The sequence below is a fragment of the Dermacentor variabilis genome, chromosome 6 (assembly GCF_050947875.1).
Source record: "Dermacentor variabilis isolate Ectoservices chromosome 6, ASM5094787v1, whole genome shotgun sequence".
Taxonomy (NCBI): domain Eukaryota; kingdom Metazoa; phylum Arthropoda; class Arachnida; order Ixodida; family Ixodidae; genus Dermacentor; species Dermacentor variabilis.
Genome location: NC_134573.1, coordinates 156,089,974 through 156,103,141, shown reverse-complemented (window position 1 = coordinate 156,103,141; position 13,168 = coordinate 156,089,974). Strand labels below are relative to the sequence as shown.

At 47.5% G+C, this 13,168-nt stretch overlaps 1 protein-coding gene across 1 annotated transcript in view; it reads left to right on the top strand.

The window, feature by feature from the left end:
• LOC142585538 (glutamate receptor ionotropic, kainate 2-like) overlaps positions 1-5,629 on the top strand; it is a 112,709-nt gene extending 107,080 nt beyond the window's left edge. Inside the window, exons 14-15 of the mRNA XM_075696354.1 lie at positions 1,341-1,660; positions 4,051-5,629. Coding sequence (XP_075552469.1) covers positions 1,341-1,660; positions 4,051-4,140 — 410 coding nt within the window. The 3' untranslated portion in view covers positions 4,141-5,629. The remainder of the gene's footprint in view (positions 1-1,340; positions 1,661-4,050) is intronic.
• Positions 5,630-13,168: the final 7,539 nt, after the last annotated feature.

The window sequence follows — 13,168 nt, the reverse complement described above, 5'->3', positions numbered from 1 at the left end:
CACTCCGCGACGCTCAGAATTGTCACTCGTAGCTTTCGCTTGTCGCGCTCTAAGATGACCGAGCGCGCGATAGACGGACGGCGGGGGGGGGGAGTGCACGTGAGCGCGAGGGGTCCCCCCTCTGCCCGACCAAAGAGCGCATATATCTTGAGGAAACATGCGGTGGGTGCAAAAACTGCGCGAGCCGCCAAGATTGCTGAGCGCTTCATTCGCGCTGTCTACTCGCGCACTTTGTGCTGCAGGTTGCGTGATTTCAAGTTTAGAAGGTGGCTTGAAGAGAGAGGCAGCACGGAGAACTAAGTGCTCGCTGCCCGAAGGCGGCCCTCTTCATAAATCAGCACAACATTCATTTGAGCTAGATGGTGCATACTTGAGTTACGAAGGAACAGCGCTTGTCCTGTGTCGTTCACCCCACTTGTGATCGTCTTCGTTGGCGCTGTTCCTTCGCAATTCAAGCTCTTCATAAAGCCAAGGTTGTGACAGCGAGTGTGCACGGTCATCATGTAATATGTATTCATGTTTGTCTATGCACGCATGACATCATGCTTGCCACTTTATTAAGTAAGCCGACGTTCACTGCAATTTATACGGTGCATAACACTCCGAATGTCACCTAGAACTAGAGAGAAAGTGCAAGAGAGGGAGAAATAGATTTAAGGGATACCGGTGTAGTTTCACTGGCGGCATGCCTAGCATGGTACTCCAGATAGATAGGGTGAAAAATGAAATTATGTGTCAGCTGTTCCTGTATATGGAAATTAATTTACCGTCGCACCATACGCTTCATTTAGGGCCCAATATATCGTCGTTAAGAGAAATGTGACCAATTTCGTCACACTCCACGGTGCCGCTGGCGGCAAAAAGGGCAAGCAGGACAAAGAGAAATGCAGCGCAATTGCGCCGACGAGGACGTGCACGCAAATATTACATATTTGGACAGTTTGTTGCATGTATAACCGTAAATCACCAACGTCTCTTTTGTAATTGCACATCTGGGTTTCAGCACCATATAAACAATTACCAACTTAATGGGGAGAGTTCAATAACAGATGGTGTTGATAATTTCCACGTAGAAAACAGATGCTGAGAATTTGTCGAAAAAAAAAAGAACATTGTATCAAAAAGGGCGCATCAAATTGTTAACAAAAAAACATAAGAAGCATTTCAGTAAGCGCTTGTCACGTGCGTAACCAAATAGGTACTCGTGTCCAACGTTCGTGTCCCTTTTTTACTCTATCTTCTCTTGCCCCCTGTTTTTCAGCGGTGTCAATGCGTCAACTAATTCCAGCAACCCAAACTCGCCCAAGATTCAGTATTCATTCTCGCGCTTTCTGCTGCAGGCTCCGAATACCGCAGCCTCCTTTCCGAGGGCATTCTGAAGCTCCAGGAAGACGGGCGTCTGCAGTGGCTCCAGGAACGCTGGTGGAAGCCCAACCAGTACTGTGGCCAGGGTGACGACCTTGACGGTGACGGCGACGGGGACAGCGACGAGGATGACGAGGAGGCGCACTCGCTCGAGGCCCGAGTTCAGATTCGTCAGCTGACCGGAGCGGACCTTGCCGGCGCGTTCGTGATCGTCTACGTGGGCTTCATCATCGCCGGCATCGTCGCAGTTGGCGAGCTGTTCTACGTCTTCAGCACCAGGGCCAAGAGGGAGACGGTACGTGAGAGGTCGAATTAGGCGACACTCTGAATGTTTCCCAACTACTCAGCAAAGACGACTAAATAGAGTCAACAGAAAGCAAAGCCGCCAGCGGCCTTCCTAGCCTCTTTCCAATTCCGAGGAAACATCGTGATAAGAGCTTGTTCGAAAGTGTCATTTTTATTATTATGTTCTTTAAAAAGCACTTTAATTCTGGAATATTTACTCTGCGCCGGAAGGGAAGGGGAAGTGGGTTGTAAGGATGGGGTAACTAGCTGGTATATGATGGTGATGCAGGAGTTTTCCGTCTCGGCTGTTGCGCTGATTTCATTGATGAGACTATATTCTGCGTTCGAAAACCCAGAAGAATACGCACTCATGAATGGAGATCTTGGATTCGACTAAGGAGGGACGGCCATGTACAACCATGGGTTTTTTGAGGAACTTTCACCCAGTCACAGTATAGGCACGTCGTCATTCTTCCGCCGGGTGACAGAGTCGATGTCATTGTTGTTGTTCCTCTTCGCAAGTGGCAGATGTCCACCGAGCCAATGTAAAGAAAGATGCAGTCCACTTTCTCCTTCATAGGCTCGCGGTGGCTGCCTGTACGTCCCAATACGGCAAAGAATTTGGCCGCTATCTATGGGTTCATGGGTTCGATACCTGACTACAACAGCCGCGTATACAAACGGACGAGGAATGCAGTAATGCTGGTAAACTTTGATTTAAGCTGATGTTCAAGAACACAAGGTGGTCAAAATCACTCCTGAAGCCAACACTGCGGCTTCTTTGATAATCCATGTTGATTTGAAACGGTAAACTCTTCCTCAATTTAATTTGGCCAATACTTCCCTTATGAACTGTGTACTGCAATGTACAATAAATAAGTGTTCAAATAAAGAATAAAAGGCGTTAACTTACACTACACTCTCCTAGACTTCTGGTGCTCCGTTAGCGTGAGCGCAAGCGGTGCTAGAAGAGGACAGGCTGCCATTGCTGTTATTTTGTTTTTGTTGGTTGTTGTTGGCCTGAGCTTCTGTGGCGAATACCCACAGAGCTGGATTAGTAGTGAATCGAGTGATTAGACGTACGAACAAGGAGAGGTAAATTAACGATTATAAGATTACCACTCACAGGTAAAAAATTATTGTATGCAGGAAAAAATAGAAATAAAAGAAATCTACGAGAAACGCTGAAATAAAGACGAAGAAGAAAAAGAATAATGAATCCGTCTAGTAGGTTTATGCACTGAATTCAGTCAGATGATTTCGGACTGCTAAGCAGCCAGCATATGTGCTGCAGACCTCGAAAATGGAAACATCAGAAAGGGAGAATTATAGGCAAAGAGAAATCTAGTTCAGGACCGATCAGTGGAGATTGTAGAGTGAGTGAGAAAAACTTGATTTCGAATCATGACGATTCGCGTCCGGCGAGTTAGTGGGCTGGGGCACCCGCCATGTTTCGTGTCTTGTCTTGTCTTCTTGTCTCCCCGGCGGCTTCCTTGGTCTGCCGGAATGCCCAGAGTTGGTCTTCTAATGTTCGAGCTGAGCAGCGCGGCCTGCCACCGCGCGCGGAGGCTGCCGGTTGAAGTCTCACCCTCATTATCGTGTATTAGTCCATGGCATTCCCATAGCATGTGTTCTATCGTGGCCCTCGTGCCACACACTTTGCATTTATCTGTTGGGTACATTTCTGGATAAATAGCGTGCATTAGTATCGGGTAATTTTTCTTTTTTGAAGAGAGACGTTGGCACTACAAGATAAGCTATATATTTTGTCAGCCTCTCCGTAGTTTGAGCATAGGGGTGAAAGAAGCAGTCCACACCTATGTAGATATAAATCAAGCTTCAATAAGCGCATTTTGGTGATGGACATTTCAAGCATTTTCTGCTTGTTTTCGTTCTTTTATCCAAATAGCGGCTCATCCTACCCACTGCTGGGGACTGGCCAAAAAGCAGGCGGTTTCAAGTGCTTTATTAGGATTTATCAGTAAATAAACTATATATGCATAGCGGAGCGTGGGTTAAAGAACGATAAATTTAGAAATGAGACAAAAGAATACTGCTAAGAATGTCGAGAATAAATCATTGACCATCAAGAAATGAAATATTAGAAATAATTGATAATTTTAGGAATCCAGCAAGATAAGCTTTTTTTTGTGCCTAATAAAATTGTAAACTGTGAGAAAAGCATCCCTGTGGCTGACGCCCAGTGAAGAAGCATTAAAGAAATAATGGCTGGTGACGTTAGCGTGGACCAAGTTGCTGAAATGAAACTTCTGTCTTCTTTGTTTTAATAAACGGCGGCACCAGAGAAAATAAATGCTCAATATATTCATTTATACATTGCAAAAATAACCTATCCGCTTACACTGCTTTCCTTTCTTCTTTTTCTTTCCTCAAATACAGCACTTGAACTCCATCGCCGTCTCAGACCACATGAAGCAGGCTGGATACGTCTGGAGGAAATCGATGGACCTGAGCGAGATGACAATGTGATCGCGCTTCTTGCTCTTACATTGTCAAGGGCTTCGAAGACGCACCTTTCCGCGTGTCCTTCAGCGATAGTGCCTCGAGAGCACTTGTGATTTATTTGACAACGCAGTGTTTTTCAAGGTGTGCATGAACCATTCTGGCTTCAACCGATTGAAGAAAGGGTTGCAGAATGGTCGCCAAGCTTGAAGAATTGAACATGAAACGATGTCCATATGCGATACACTACCTGGTGTGCCGCGTCACAAAAATAAAGCTCATGGTTTCTACTTCCCAACACTTTTAAACAGACTGCATAAACATGGCCATAGGCGAGAGTTTCGTGGCACCGAAAAGCTACCGGCTTCGTTTTCCTAAAACATTCACTTGCGTTAAACTCCCCAGTTTCATGCAGTAAACAGAAGCATCGCACTCAGATGGTTCCCGAGGCTAGAGACGGCAGAATGAGCTTGGGGCTGCTAACTGTGGCAACAGGCAACGTAAAGGCACTGAGATGCGCTCTTGCGCATTATTTTTTGCCTTTTAACTGACTGTTGATTAGAATAAATCATTTCTCGTCTTGTTGATTGGCTTCGATGCTACACACGGACAAAATACGTCTCAGAGGCACTTGTCTGTATTCCACTTTATATAATTTAACGGGAAGGCTTGCAAATTATTTGGAGAGGAGCATCGGGTGGCGGGGAAGTGATATTTATAGCTTTGGTGCTTCGCAGCAAAGCAGCAAATTAGGACGTGCTGTGGAAAGGCATGCGACACTTGATGGGACCGCATGTTCGGCACGTCCACATTTCGTCTCGAAACTGTCAATATGTCGGTGGCCCAGCAACGTGATTGATTTTCTTACGGTTGCTCACCTATCCTGGATGCACGTTGTAGCGTCTCTGTCTACATTAGGCAAGTGTTGTGCACCTTTAAGGAACAGTGACGTGCGCCTTCGTAAATTTCAAATGCAGCGCAAGAAACACATAAACATAAAGAAGACACGACAGACGGGGACGAGCGCCACTACCAACTCTTTCTTCCAATCGACACACCCTCCGATTTTACAAAGTGGGCCACGCCCAAGTGTCACGCCCCTTTTTCCATGCAAAGGCGATAAAAAACATAACTAAAGAAGGTAAAGGTGCCGCTGCCTGCTTTAGATAGCAGAATTCAAGAAGTCCAGTTCGGCACTGTGCAAAAGACCAACTAGCACAAAGACCGACCAGCCAAACAGATGGTCCTTCTCACATGCGGTTAACGAAATGAGGCGTAAATTCTTGTGATGCTTGTTTCTGGCGATACGAAGAAGCTTTACTGGTTCGACACACAAATACCGATTCTTTGTGTTAACAAAGCTGAGGCATTACGCGTGATATCATAGAAATTTATGGGATAGTCAAAGGGGCACGTGACGCAACAATGAAACTGCCAGTACCCTGAAGTTTTGTTTGAGCAAACGAGTTGTACATTGGGAGATGAGAAAGAATGTAATAAACGAGTTATTCGTTTATTTGCGCTCGTTTTTTGCCACCTGCGTTCGCATAATGCACACACATATGACAGAGAACAAAACAGTGGCAGTGCTGTTTTTGAAAATGCAATAGCGTTTTGCAAATAAATGGACATCTTCAGTCACATCAATCGCATGTAATAACTTTTATTTTATCAAGGTATCCATTACATCCATAAAAATCTCGCACGTATACGTTATACTAATTAATTGGATCGAGAGGCCAAGCAACGGTCAAACTCAGCATCCCTACTAATCCTTTACAGTCAAGGAACTTCTAAGATTGAACACTTCATTAATAAAGGTGAGAACATAAAAACATGCTACCACGTACTTCGTACAATCTATACTCTGATAAATTGGTATTCGTTCAGGTAATGTGATCGGGTGTAATTGGTCTCTTGAAAAAAAAAGAGATGTCGCAAAAAACGCTGAAAGTTTTCACCTAAATATACCAACACGTTATATACAATACATTACAGCAACATTGTATTCAATGACGCTAAGGTACCTACTAATACGGCGTTAACTGTATCTGGTGAACATAAATAATGTAAAGGCCAAAGAAGTTGTCGTAACGGTCATGACTTGTTACGAAATTTCTACCTGTGCAACTCACACGCAATCTTTTTCTTTTTACAGAGGAAGCGCGTTCGATAGTTCGTTCACCTAGCCATCTAAACTTCTGCACGGTTTGGTTTTTCTTAAGCTCTTTCTTCTCTTTCCTGAACGCTCGCCTTGCGCGTCTGGTGACATTCCGCTGAGAGCACTGCCATATCCTGGTGGGGGCGGCGGTCCAGCAAACATGGCAGGGTTTGGCCCATCAATCATGCCACGCCTGGCTTTGTTCTCCATGTGGATACGTCTGAGATCCTGCACTTTCTTCACCAAAGTGACGCTAAGCGCTTCCAGGTCCGCTAGTGCCATGCATTCAGCGGATCCGCTGCCACGCCTCGCCATGGGCTGCGACCCCGAGCGCCTTCGCTCTGGCAGCATATCCGTGGATATTCCGGTCTCGGAGTCTTTGAACGACGAGCTGTGGACTGAGTGGCTCACTTTCATGTAGTCGAGGGCCGGCACCTCAAACTTCTCGATGCCTCCAGCTTGGTTGTCCCGCTCGTTTTCTATGGTGGGCGCCGCTTGCGGAGGCGGTAGCATAGTCTTGAGAGCCGCCGGCCTAACCGATTCCCTCCTGAGAGCTCCTTGACTTCCGGACGACATTGCTTGGACATTATTCGATGTTTCCCCGAATGTTCCCCCTGGTAGCGTGTCCACCGAGGAGACCTTCACGTGCACTTCGTCCACTGCCGAACCACCGCCGACGCCGGCGCCACCGGGTGTCGACCTGACGAGGTCTGGCCGCACCTCCGTGCCGTCCGGTCGAGCGCGGACCACGGAAGTGAGCGACACCTCCTCGCCGTGCGAATCTCGGAAGACGACTCTTATGTTGACTGTGATGTCGCTGTCGCTCCCCGGCATCTGGTCGACCGAGCGGGAATTGCTGGTGCGAACGGTGATTTTGACGTCGCTGTTGTCGCCTCCCACGGCACTCATGCCCTGGCTGCCGTACTGCTTCAGCGTCGGCTCCGATGTAGCCCTGGAGATGCTCCCTCGATTTTGAAGGGGCGCCCCGGTAGGGTCGCACCTCTCGAATCGCAGTACTGTCTCGATGCGAGTGCTGTCCATGTTGTTCTCCCCGGCCTCGCTCAACGGCTGCTTGCTGGCGTTGCGAAGCTCCTGGCAGCACCGGCACCAACACCCCTGACAGCTGCAGGTGAGACTACTGATGTCGGAAACACTGGACTTTCTTCTCATCATATACCTTGGGTCCATCGGTCCCATCGGTCGCATCGGTCCCATCGGGCCCATTGGTCCCATTGGTCCCATCGGTTCAGGTGGCCATGCCATTGGCCCCATTGGTCGCATTGGTCCCATTGGCCCCATCGGTCCCATCGGCATACCTGGCGGCATACCCCATGCTGACATGCTTTGCTTTCTACTTCTTTTCGAACCTTTGATAAGCGAATCCAAATTTTCGTCTCCCGGGACGCCACCTCTTATCGGCGGCGACAGTGCTTCGTCCCAGTCCATTCCGGCTACACTCTTCCTTCGACCCCCATCGGGACCAGTCATGCTCTTCCTTCGACCCCCATCAGGGCCACTCACGCTCTTCCTTCGACCCAAGTCGGGGCCAGTTATGCTCTTCCGTCGGCCCATGGTTGGCAGTTCGGTGGCACTTATGCTCTTTCGACGACCTGCATCCGTGGCTTCGACGCCGGTGGTGCTCTTTCTGCGTCCGGTTGAAGCGATGGCGCTCGGCCGCCGTTCTGTCTTCCCCAAGGCAGTCAGTGTGGCCATCTGCGTGGTTTTCTCGAAGTCATCGTCGTCTGTCTTACGACCTTTCTTCTTTTTACGCTTCTTGCCGGTCTTGGCGTCGTCGTTGTCTTCGGCGGAGAACACGTCAAGCCCGCTCTTATCGCTGGGCCTGCCTTGTGATATCTGCGACGCGTTAAACTTTTTGGAAGACATGGTTGCTGGCTGCTGCGGTGCCGGTAAAAGCGGCGGTGCGGGTGGCGGCGAAGGTTCCCACGTCTCACGCGGGACTTACGGGGTGCACCCTCTTGACGGGGCCCAATCTGGAAGCGCGAGCGTACCGGGACGCGCCCGGAGGACGCTTCAATTTTTGTTTTTATCTTCTTCCTTGGCCGCTGTCGATGATGATGATCACTGTCATAGCACAATATGGCGGCTTATTGACAGTTTTGTGCCCAGGCTTCTGTGCTTTTGTGCAAATAAATCATTTCTCTCTGTGTGAAACATCACGCCGACGACAAGGGCATGGCGAAGGTGCCAAGGAGTTCATCATGGTGTTCACTATCATGGAGTTCTTGTAGAACAGTGGTCTAGATTTGAGTATTTGGTGAATCTTCGCTGTTCCAGTTATTCACCAGTGCATTCGTCCCAATGATCAACACTTTCTGCTCTCTCTCTTTACTGAGGTTTCCCTTGCCCAGTGGTGAGTTGCTGGACAGACCTTAAATTCAAGCAGACATCTCAGCTCTTCTTTCATAATAAATACATCTTTCTTTTTGCTCAGCCAGCGATTTTCATTGCCACCAATCCTGCTCATGATGATGCATTGTTCTAAATGAATATTACGTGAGTAATTAGCTGTGAGTAATCACCGCCAAATTCTTTATTTGCGTGCCCCATATGGCTGTCTTCTTTTTCTTTGTTGTTGTAGTTGTTATATGGGATGACAACAGCAGTTTCATTTGTTGCAGTGCGCTTTAGTCAAGTTCATATTCCACCGTCACAGGATGTAAGGTGCGCACAGTCTATGGAGTACTTACACGCATTGAATATTTGAGCGATAGTTGGGTACTACATAAGAGCATGTGGTGTAAGAGTTGAGGAGGACGTCGGGATGAAAAACCGGACGTTTATTTACATTATTTACAGTGAGACGACCAAGAAATTAACAGTCATAGAGTCATTACGGGCCGGCAGCAACTCGGACGCTGCGGCCCGTGGCAAGAAGCTCGAAAGAGATGAATCAAGGAATGCTATAGGAATGCTCCCGGTCTGTGTCTTTTAAGCCCTTCGGTGTCTCGAAGTCACGTCACGTTTGGCCAATGAGCGAGCCCGCTCAGGTGACGCCATTTTCGGCTAATCGGTGAGCCCGCTCAGGTGCCGTCATTTTGGGCCAATGGTAGGAGCCCGTGCGATTGTGTCACAGCCGGCGGAGACGGTCGCTCCTTGGGCCCCAATTGTCCGAGGACTTACTTCTCTCTGCGGTATTGCCTTCCCTGCTTGCAATGCGCCGTCACAATAGGCGGATGGGGGTGATGCTGCCAGGGTTTTACGGTGCATTACAGCCGTCTTGCTTCGGGACCCACTTTACCTGGAAGAGTGCCAGGCTCTCGCTTCACTTTCGGGAAGAGTTAAGCAGTGAATAGCTCCACCTGCGGCACACGAAGTGGGGGACGCCAACTCGTTTGCACGTGCCGCGCCTCGGGAATGTGGTATACGTGCTTCTGCGCTTCTTAATTAGCTGTGGCGCGATTCGATGTGGTCTGGTGAACTCGAAGGGGGCTCAGGAAAAGGTCCCGCATCTAACAGTGGTAAGACTGCGTCAACGTTAAATTGAAATAAGGTAAGATACCTCGGCCGTGAGTGCATCAAATAAGAAAAACTATTAATATACATTCCTCATTTCTCTTTCTGGTCTCTAAAGCTGAGCTGACCGTCTGTTTACAGCACCCTTTGCTGTTTCTTTGTTATTACATCTACATTTCGCTCCTCCTGCCCCTTGCTGAGTAGGCGTTGTGCCCCTTCTATATTCAGTGCCAGTTGCGATTCAGTTATCACGCTTTTCTTTCTGCGATCGTATGACTTGATGTACGAATAAATAATAATAATAATAATAATAATAATAATAATAATAATAATAATAATAATAATAATAATAATAATAATAATAATAATAATAATAATAATAATAATGTTCAGCATCTGGTTACTTTTCCTGCAATATTCTCATCATTGACTTCAAAAACTGTCAAAAAGCGCCAGTTTTGCCCACAGCCGGGATTTCTTAAGCGATCAGAAAACCTAAAGGCAGCACGTGCAGGTAGTATACCACCTCTGCAGAAATACGTCCCGCTTGTATTTCGGCAAGAAGGACGCTCTATCACTTCACTTAGGCATTTAGGTCGCGTATTGAAGTCGCTCGATGAGTGCAAAGAAATATACATTTATTATGATAAAAAGAAAAGAGAGAGGTCGCCCTAAATTTGAGCTCTGACCTGTTAATCAGCACTAGGGAAAGGGAGCGGCAGTAAAATGAACTGTATTAAGCGCAAGACAGAGCGCAAATACGCGACGACCAATCCATATTGTTATGTAAAGTCACTGGAGCGATTAAAGTTGCTGCGTCAAAGTAGAAGTGGCTCTATGGCGCACAGATACTAGAGAGTTTTAGAATTGGGGGCCCAAGCGGCTTGGGGACCCAAGAAAATTGCGCGCCACAAGTGCGCATGCGCAGAACCCAAGCCAGTCTTGGGTTCTTGCGTTCGCGTTAACCCAAGACCCAAGAATCGAAAACTAGCGTGGGCCCCCAAGCCGTCTTGGGCCGCCCTCGCGGGTGACAGTGATGACGTACAGCAGATGGTCGCAGAGCAAACTTTATTTACGTCAACTGATTTTCGCCATTTCACGCGAGTGAACTCAGTTTTTTCGCAGCGCGACACAAGAAAACACCAACTAAGAGCACTTCGCTTCGATTGGCTTTGCTTGGCTTAGAATCGCACACTTAATTTGTAATACTAACCGGTACTAACACAGTGATTACGTTTCTTATATTGTTCGCTCTTTTTGCTCAAAAATGCATTCTGTTCGTTTTCACTTGTAAGAAAAAAGGTTCCTTTTTTTTTTTTTGCTTTCAAGCACCTGTCTATTTTCCACACTGCGGCGCCCCGAGCGCTCAACCCAACGCTGTCTGCGTTCGACCCAATCCTCAAACTCTGCTGCTCATCTAAACCCAAGAGCAACCGACGCAACGCGGTTGGGGGCCCAGTGCCTTGCGCCCCCAATTCTAAAACTCTCTACTAATACCCGTATTCTCAAACAATCCTCAGCTCGAAGCTCTTCGTCCACTTGGCCGAGTTGGGCACAGCGCCGCCCCCCCAACTGTACGAGGCACTGTACTTCTCAACAACACAGGTGCACTGTCAAAAAATCGCAGCGGCCACTTCTGCCGACGGAAGGCACTACCATTTACTTTCTCGAGTCGAGGCGCAGTGCTGAGTGGAATGCACGTTCTAGAATACTGTGTCAGACAACGTTCACGCTTCAATCTCCAACTTGACAGAGACGCAGTACTTGATTTTAGCGAGTGCTTCAGTGCTAACAAGTGTCAGCGACGCAGTCGAAGACACTTGTTAGCACACATTTGTTCACATTACGTGTTGATATGCCGCACAGGACGTTCATGCTACCGAGAAGGGATGTTTGCGTCACGTGTAACGCATAACGAGAACTGATTGTACTATGCGCAAGAGAGTACAAACACGTGATCAAGCCTGTCGGCTATGCCATAATGTTATGTAAAGCCTAGCAATTAAAGTTGCTAGGTCAAAGGGCAAACTGCTCTAGGGTGCACAGAAAGCAACTCTTAAGAATGCCGCTTGCTATTTGGCATCTGTAACTGGTATTTTATATAACTTGAAGAGATTTTAAAAGTCCAGTGGTAAACCTTAGACGAACGAGGCCAATAGCATATTGTTAATACGCGTCTATATTGTAAATAGTCGACTTGAGTTTCTCATTTCAATCGTGTACAGTTCTTGTAAATCGAGGGAAGAGAAATGCAGCCATGCAAAACTGTGTAATAGAAAAGGAGAGGCTGTCGTATGCGTCAGGTTTTATCAAAATGCACTCTCGGACTATATTTGGAAGCTGCTACACTTTAGGTGTCGTGAATGCCTTTTGCTTTGTTATTGCGGGCATACAACTTTGCTAGTATCTTACAGAACGGTTTTAGTCTTCAGTATTAACGTAGAACTGTAACGAAACATATGTTACATAATGACGTCTCTTCATTTCTTGCGATGGGGTGCACGTCACTTATCGTAACGATGGCATGATAACAAGAGTACCGCCGCGGTAGTAGGCGATGCAGTGCAGTACACGAGTCGAACCTAAAGTATCACACTTAAGTTTAAATAAACATTTAAGGCTGTTGTACTTACTTTTTCTATTTGATTTTTTTGCTTAATCGCAACGCAGGTATCATGACATTCTCCCGCTACTACGTACTACGCGTATGTAATAATAATACTCTGTGAAACGACAAACAGAAAAGATCAACAACGAACATCTGGCAATCGAGGGGGTTTGTAGTGCACAAGGATTGATACTTCACGCTCGCTCCGGCGATCGCCTTTGGGAGTTTGGAAAACGGTCCCGATAAAGTGGCAAAATAGCAACTTCGAGAATGATGCGCGCTCACTTCCAACTCACCGCGACCTGTGGCGTGGCGGGAAAGCTCGGGCAATTTGCGAACCACCTGCGGTCGATTTAGAAGGGGCGTGTCATAAACCAGAGAACCCCTTCCACAAAACTATCCACCGCGCTTCGTGATGCCTAGAACCTTTCTTTTGCTGCGACCTGCGATTCTCGAAAACTACAATCGGAGGCGTGCCCAATAATCTCGAGAAGTTTGATAACTTTTAACGAACTCCACGCCTTGAGGCTACCGCTCATCCCGTTTTTGTGCGTGTGCGTGTGTGTGTTCTGCAGACGTTTACACAGGCGAGATATCCCTGTGACGCATGAATCACGTGATTCGTGGCGTGCCTCGATACTGGGCCTTCCAATGATGCCGTCGGGGCATTGATGGGAAATGCTCACTACCCCGTGTTCTGGGATTGGAAATGCACACTACTCCAGCCTGCCCGCATGCATGATTGACTAGGATTGTGAACGTTAGCGAGATGGCAGCTACGAGTACGATGCCGTGGCTTTTCCTTTTGCTCT